The sequence below is a fragment of the Carlito syrichta genome, unplaced genomic scaffold (assembly GCF_000164805.1).
Source record: "Carlito syrichta isolate Samal-C Ts95f unplaced genomic scaffold, Tarsius_syrichta-2.0.1 Scaffold302582, whole genome shotgun sequence".
Classification (NCBI taxonomy): domain Eukaryota; kingdom Metazoa; phylum Chordata; class Mammalia; order Primates; family Tarsiidae; genus Carlito; species Carlito syrichta.
In genome coordinates, this window is record NW_007246678.1 from 245,435 (window position 1) to 253,283 (window position 7,849).

Below are 7,849 nucleotides of genomic sequence, written 5' to 3' on the forward strand. Positions count from 1 at the left end.
GGCAATCCACTCACCTCAGCCTCCCAAAGGCGTGGGATTATAGGCTGAGCTACCGAGCCCAGCTTTCTCCAATTTGATAGTTAGATAATAGTCTATTTTTCTCTAATTTGAGGGTTATGCAAATGTCTTGAGGTCCTACATGAGCCAACTCACGAGGAGACCACTCTGATCATCAGACACCAGTCCACACTGGTCCACTGGTCCACTGACCAAAGCTGTAGGCTCTCCCTACTATGTTTACTCCACACTTGGAAGGCGGGGGTCTTGGAGGATGGGCAGAATGTCCCTGGGCTCTTCAGCATGTCATGCAGTTCACCCTTTTGAGGCCTTTCCAACTCCCCTGGTAAATTAGCTCATGTTTCCAGTCCATTTCTTTAATTTCTCTGTGGATTCTTATGCTGGGGCTATACTTTTAAAAAATTTCTAGAGTTTTAAAATACATATTAACATCCTAATAAGTTTTTTGCTCAATATATTTCTTCTGTTGGTTTTTATCAACCTTGAGCAGCTGCCTTCATCTATTTGGGAATGAAATGTCTATGGGGTAAGGATATCACATCACCATATCCCTAGGGTTATCCCGTTTTCCTCCTCCCCACTCTTCCCTGACTAGACCTCTATTTTCAAGCTATTTTTCAAGAAAAAAAATGAATTCTCTTTAGAAAGCTAAGTATTTTGCTAATCCCCTCTCCCAACCCATTTTTGACCAGTTTAACAATATTTCTGCTTGAGAATAAATAGCAAATCTGTTTAATTAAATTTTAAAAAACAGATAATTTGTCATTTAACATAGTTACAAATACAATGGCATTTGCTTCTTAGATTCCTACTGAAGAAGCACAGTTCTAGGATCATAATTCTGCCAAAGTTTACACAGCAAAAATCCTTTCTCCCAGTTGAGCAATGTATGTTTTTGCTTTCTGCCTAATCTCTCAAACAAAAAGAGCTGTATCTAAAACCGCAGGACATTCCTGGCTTTCACTTTGGTAAATACAGACTTCCATTTTGTTTCTTTCACCAAGGACAACATTTTTTTCCCAAGCAAGAGGTTTTTTCCTGGCTGAAAAAAAAAATGAAGAGTAAGTCATCAAGTCTCTGTCTCTGACTCTCTGTCTCTGACTCTCTTGCTCTCTCTCACATACACACACACACACACACACACACACACACACACACACACACACACACACACACACATTACACACCCCATGGGGCTAAAGACACTAATAACTCACAACTCCTCCATATTGCTCATCCCAAGGACCTCTCAGTTACTCCCAGCTTTGTCTGGGCTATTCTACTCTTGAGAGGTTGTTGAGATTTCTGATTGCCACTTGAAAATTCCTATGACTTCACAATAGAAACTCAAAATTTAGCTTTTGCCCTTCTTCCTGGAGACCATCATTCTGAAGCGGCTGGACCTTCCACTCAGGTACAGGCCACACCCAGCCTGGTTGCCTGAATGATTGGCAGTTTTTTCTCTACCTCATTTGCCAGGCATTTGTGACCTCTGCAAGCCCTATTTCTACCTTTTCCCAGCTGAGATTTCAGTGAGTTTGGCCCCAAACCCTAATCCAGGTGTGGACTCTGATCAGCTTTATCTAGTCAGAGTAATCCTTTCTTCCGTAGTTTGGTTTAGAAGTGGGTCTCAAATCACTCTATAAAAAAGATACCTGCACATGTATATTTATGGCAGCATTGTTCACAATAGCAAGAACCTTGAAGCAACCATGCTGTCCATCAAAAGAGGACTGGATTTTAAAATGTGGTACATGTACACGATGGAATACTATGCAGCCATAAAAAAGAACAAAATCATGAATTTTGCAGCAACCTGGATGGAACTAGAGTCTATAATACTGAGTGATCTCTCACAGAAACAAAGATCTGAGTGTCACATGTTCTCACTCATATAGTGGACCTTGAACATCCAATGTAATACTATAAGAAAATGACTGACAGTGGTGGGAAACTATGGGGGGAAGGGAAAGGAAGATGGGATTAACGGTAGTAAATATCTGTCTGGAGATGAGGAGACACCTCTTATCAACAAGGGTGCCTGAACGAAGCATATTTGTATACCTAACCCTTAACTGTACCTCACAATATCATAATAAAAAATATTGATTAAAAAAAAAAAGAAGTGGGTGTGTGATCTAAGTCCAATCAACACAAAGCTCAGGGCTCTAGCTAGATTATTTGAGTAGAAGACACCGTGTTTCTTCTCTAGAAACAAATAAGGAAGTATATAACCTCAGGCATCTTGCAATTAACTTGTTACTATGGAGGGATTCATCCATGTGACAAGTCCAACACCTGTAGAGGAAGGCTCACAGAGACCCTTCTCTTTGAATATTTCAGTTATGTGACATAGCAAAATCTCGTTATGTAAGCCATTTGGAGTTGGGTTTTCTGCTATTTGCAACTGAAAACATCCTAGGTGACATATCAAGCCACTGACCCCAGGAAGTAACTTCTCTCATCTTAAGAGAGGAGCTGCTTCTCAGGAAAGGCTTGCTGGGCTTCCCTCAAGGACTAAAATCCAAATCTAGTCTTTTCCTGCTTTCTTTTCTCCTGTCAGTGTTAAGTTTCCATTTGTGGTAGCCTTGATTATCTTCTTCATTAAAACAAAAAACACCCTTCAAATTCGTTTTAATTTTTAAATTTAATTTTAACTTAATTTTTTATTTTACTTCAGTCATACATATTCACAAGTTAGACAGTTCTTAAAAGAAACAGAGGAATCCCCACCCTATTCTCTGGTCCACAACTTCTCTCCAGAGGCCATCCCAGTCCGTTCTTTTTTTTTTTTTTTTTTTTTTTGAGTTGGAGTCTCACTCTGTCGCCCAGACTGGAGTGCAGTGGCCGCTCCCGGCCACCGCAGCCTCGACCTGCTGGGCTCCGGCAATCCTTCCCCCTCAGCCTTCCGAGTAGCCGGAATTACAGGCGCGCGCTACCACGCCCAGCTAATTTTTTGATTTATTGTAAAGAGGAGGTCTCACCTGCCCAGGCGGGTCTCAAACCCGCAGGCTCAGGCAATCCACTCACTTCAGCCTCCCAAAGGCGCGGGATTACAGACTGAGCCACCACTGGCTCCAGTCCATTCTTTTCCTTGCTTCTTCTGGGATTTACCTCCTATTGCTATATAACATGCTTACACAGTTATTCATCATCTCCTAGACTTAGTTATTATGTACTTTCTGTGTGGAAGATGACAGCTTAGCTTTCTGATGCCTCCCTGAAACATGCACACTCTCCCCTCATTTCCTGGAAAAAAAAATTTATCACAGTATTTCACTACAGTAGCCTCTCTTGTCTGCATGGGACACATTCCAAGACTCCCATTGGATGCCTGAAACCATGGATAATATCAAATTCAATTGCTGTTCTTCAGAACACTGTTAATCATGCCTTCCACTCACAAATTTCACACCTCTTCCATCTTAACTAAGCACTTATCACACAGTGTTGCTGCAACTTTTGCAGTTTGAGGTGTGACAGCAAAACTAGCACAATTTGTTTTTCCTTCTTCACAATTTCACAGATAAAAGGTTCCTTCTTACTGCTGATCTTAGCAACTTCAGCAGGCAATTTTTTTATTATGTTAAGAATTTTCACCTTTTCACTTAAAGGAAGCATTTTTTGTCTTCTCTTTGACACATATCCAAATTGCCAGCATTGCTACTCTTATGCTTTGGGTCCATTATTAAGTAAAATAAGAGTACCATAAACACAAGCACTGCAATACTATGACAGTCGATCTGATCACAGGGGTGGGTAGCATATACAGTATAGATCTGCTGAAGAAAGGACTGATGGTTCCCATTCTTGGAAGGGCGGAGTGGGATGATGCTAGATTTCAACATACTACTCAGAATGCCATGCAATTTAAAACTTAAGCATTTACTTTTGGAACTTTCCATTTAATATTTTTGGACCATAGTTGACCATGAGTAACTGATACTGCATAAAATAAAACCGTAGATAAGAGGAAATATTACAATATATTTACATTATTCTGTATGGAAATATTATTCACAGCTGAGCCATGTAGTGTACATTTTATACAAAGGTTTCTTTTCCTCTAGCATTTAATAATGCATTGTCCTTTCACTGACTTGTTTTTCTATATATTTATCACTAGTTTATCTCAAGCTCTTCAAGAGAAATATAAATCACTCTCAATGTGTGCACATCAATTATGTTTTTTTGTCTTTCTTGGAGACATCTCTTGTAGAGTCCTTTGAGAATTCTGCTCCAACATGAATGAGTTGCTTTTAAAGCCTGCTGCATACCAACAATCTAGGAATCCTCTTCACCTTTCTCCTGTGTTGGATTATTTGTTTCCTAGCTGTCATGTTTTCCTCTATCTTGATTTAGAGGAAATAAAATCTCCTGTTCTGTAGCAACACATTCTCCAGTAGCTTTCTGATAAAAGTGAAGGGTAATAAAAATGTTGAGACCATTTATACTGAATATGTCTTCAACCTCTCATTTATTTGTCGGTGTCTTTCATTTTAGATCTTCTCTTCAAATGTGTAGTGATCATTGATTGTGGTTCATAATTAAGAGTGAGGTGCTAACAGGTGGATCAGATGCTCTCTGTGAGTGGGAGGGATTAGTTGCATTGTAGACTTTACTGTCAGGCGGGTAATAGGGCAGACATCAAGCCTTTGTGTAAGAGGATTCCCAACTGTCTTTATCTGTTAGCCTTTCTTCTCAGATCAGGCAATTTCCCCATAGGGGGATCCTCCAGGATCCTGTCTCAACAGAGTGTGAGTCTGTCATCATTCTAGTAGCTGAATAAGGGAAGGATACTGTGCCATATGAAGAATGATTTAGTCCCTCCCTACCTTCAAAACACTACCTCTACTCCTCCCTCTACTGTGCCAGGGCTCAACAATTCCAAAATGAAAACCTCAGTGAGAGTGAGAAAGGAAAAGTACCCTTTTGGGGAGGGGAGCATTTATTCAGACTTTCAATCATTCTTCCTGGAAGTCTGCAAGGTAGCTGTGCAGAGAGTACCCAGCCAACACTTCTACATGGAGATTTTTAAAACTCTTACTAGCTGTGTAAACTTGAACAGGATTCTTGATTTCTCTGCCTTCAATCTCTTCCTCTATGAAATGGAAACTTGGAAATTTGGTGTGAATGTTAAATGGGTGTGAATGTGAAGTGCCTGGCACAATCTTCCTAGCAAAGGGAGGGCACTCAATTGTTAGCAGTACAGTGGTCAAGGTGGTAGTAGTTGGTAGTATCCTTAGCCTTGTTTCAATAGAAGAGAAGATGCCCTCCCATGACCTAGGGTTTTTCTGCACTCCCCTCCACTCCCGCCAAAAAATGGTGGCATCACCTTACTCATATTCTGCCAAAATGTTCATAGAATGTCAGGGGTACAATAACATTTGCAACTTGCCCTCTACTCCATCTTTTCCCTGCATGTCCAACCCAAACTCTTAGAGTCACCTCTTCTATACTGATTTCCATCCCAGTAAATAAAAGGGAAGGAGTGATAACTGCCATGAAGTCAGTCCTAACCCAAATCTCAAAGTAAAGTTGAGAAACATGTACATGATCCCCACTTCTCCTCTCTTCCATGACCATTCCTTCATCCCTTAGGGCAATGTCCAGGTCCCCCTCCTTCATTTCTTGTCCTTCATAACCCCCTGGAAAGACACAGTCAAAGGAAACATTCTTGCTTTCAGTGTGCTAGAGCTTCTCTCCCAGTACAAAATGAATTTACTCCGTCCTCCTACTTATCACCAGATCTCTCTTGCTTCAATTCATCCCACCCTGTTCTTTCACTGTTCTGGTTTGGGATCTTGACTCTGCTTTGTTACAGAGCAGCCTTCTTCACAGTCTTTCCTTGAGTTCTTAGTATGTACTTCTTACCTGCTTTGAGACCCTTTGAGTAGCTTTGCTAGTTGGCCATATCCCAGGGGATTGAAGAGGGAAGAGGAAACGAAGAAGCTTGGAAAGTTGTGGCTGTCTTAAAGTTAAGAATTTAGCAAGTTTAATGGGCCAGATGTCTGGCACAAAATCTGATGAAAAGCAGGATCCAATGTGCTGTTCCTTTTCCCTTAATCTGACATTTCAGCTTGCAAGACTTTAGTAGGAACTTTTCCTCCTGTATCCCTCATTAAGACTCAGTAATTGAAAACACATCTAATGGAATTTTTAAAGTAGGCATTATTAACAAAAGTCATGGTCAATTAAATATTGAGAATCAACATTTGTTGGGAATGATATAAATACAAAGGCATTTAGAGACAATTTGTGAATGAAGGTGGATACAAGGATGTGAGAACAGGCCTCACCTAGTATTTCCTTGCATGCTTGTTTCTGTTTTCAACCATACACAAGCAGGAAAGCTAAACATTGTCTTCACCTTCTGAGGATGTCCTTTTTTGAGGGCAGACCTTAGTCTATCCTTAAAATTCTCCCCTGCAAAATAATAGAGCAAAGGATTGAAACAGCTATTGGCTGCTGCCAAGGCCAGTGTGATGACCACAGCCTTATGCAGCCTGTCTTCGCATACACCTACTTTCCACGTGGCCAGGTGAACAGTCCTCAGTGTGTGATAGGGCAGAAAACACAGGAAGAAGATGATCAAAGCAATGATGACAGTGATCAGTGCCTTCCTGTGAGAAACCCGCAACCCTGATTCTGGGACCTCCACCTTTAGTAGAACACGAATGATCATCAGGTAACAGATGCTGAGTGTGAAGAATGGCAGCAGGAAGCCCACCACCAAGGAAACATGGTTCATAATCTGCAGGTTTGTGATTTTTTTGAGATTCAGCTCCAAGCATAATGTAGCATTGCCCTTCTGCTCAGAGCCATTGTCCAGAAGCTTTGCTGAGGAAGCCATGGTAAAGACCCATATGACTCCACAAATGATCCTGGCACTCCTGATGCTAGTGATATGGAGAAGCCGAAAGGGATGAACAGTTGCCAGGAAACGCACAACACTCAGCAGAGTCAAGAAATAAATGCTGCTGTACATGTTGACATACAAAGAATAAGACATAATCCTGCAGGCCAAGTCTCCAAATATCCAATTGTAGTCTCTGAGGTAATAATCAACCCTGAAGGGAAGTGTGCTTGTGAAGAGGAGATCTGAAATGGCCAGGTTTAGCATAAAAACATTCACAGAAGTCGACTTCTTATAAGGCTGCAGGAAAACATATATGGACAAGCCATTTCCCAAGGCTCCCCAGACAAATATTATCAGGTATACAATTGGGTAAAATTCTTTCTTGAAGTTTTCAATTGTGCAGTTCTTGTTATTGTTGTTGTTGTTGCTGCTGAAGGTGCCATTTGGTTCCATTTCTGAGATGGAGATGGATGAATGCAAGGATATAAATTATCTCTCCATGCTGGGTTAAAAAGAAAGAGACACAAAAAGTTACTTTGTGTATTTCCTTTATCCTTTCTGTCCACTGATTATATCTTTCTAGGTTGCAATGAAATGGAAAGAAATACTAGTTTTTCTTCTAAACTTGAGTTATAAAATATTTGTTAAGCCTTTACTATATGTTATATTACATTTCATGATAATTTATAGAATGTAGAATGACCACCAATTTGCTTAGTTGACTCTAAGGCCTCAAACTTAGGGAACTTGTGACATACTACCCATGTTGACATAAATACCTCCCTGCAATATTGCAAACTAAAACTACTGGACTGCAGATTTCTGATCAGAAACTATGGAGGACAGAGGAAAGGGCACATTTCTCAACTGCTGAAAAAACCTGTCAACCTCTCATTCTATATCCAGCAAAAATGTCATTCAGGCATAAGGAGAAAACCAATACTTTTTCAGATGATTTGCTGCCATCAGATC

General features: G+C 40.5%; 1 protein-coding gene across 1 annotated transcript; it reads right to left on the bottom strand.

Moving 5' to 3' along the window:
• Nucleotides 1-6,293: 6,293 nt before the first annotated feature.
• CYSLTR2 (cysteinyl leukotriene receptor 2) lies at nucleotides 6,294-7,486 on the bottom strand. Its single transcript, XM_008056949.2, has one exon. It carries the CDS (start codon nucleotides 7,328-7,330, stop codon nucleotides 6,314-6,316), a length of 1,017 nt encoding a protein of 338 aa, XP_008055140.1. The 5' UTR covers nucleotides 7,331-7,486; the 3' UTR covers nucleotides 6,294-6,313.
• Nucleotides 7,487-7,849: the final 363 nt, after the last annotated feature.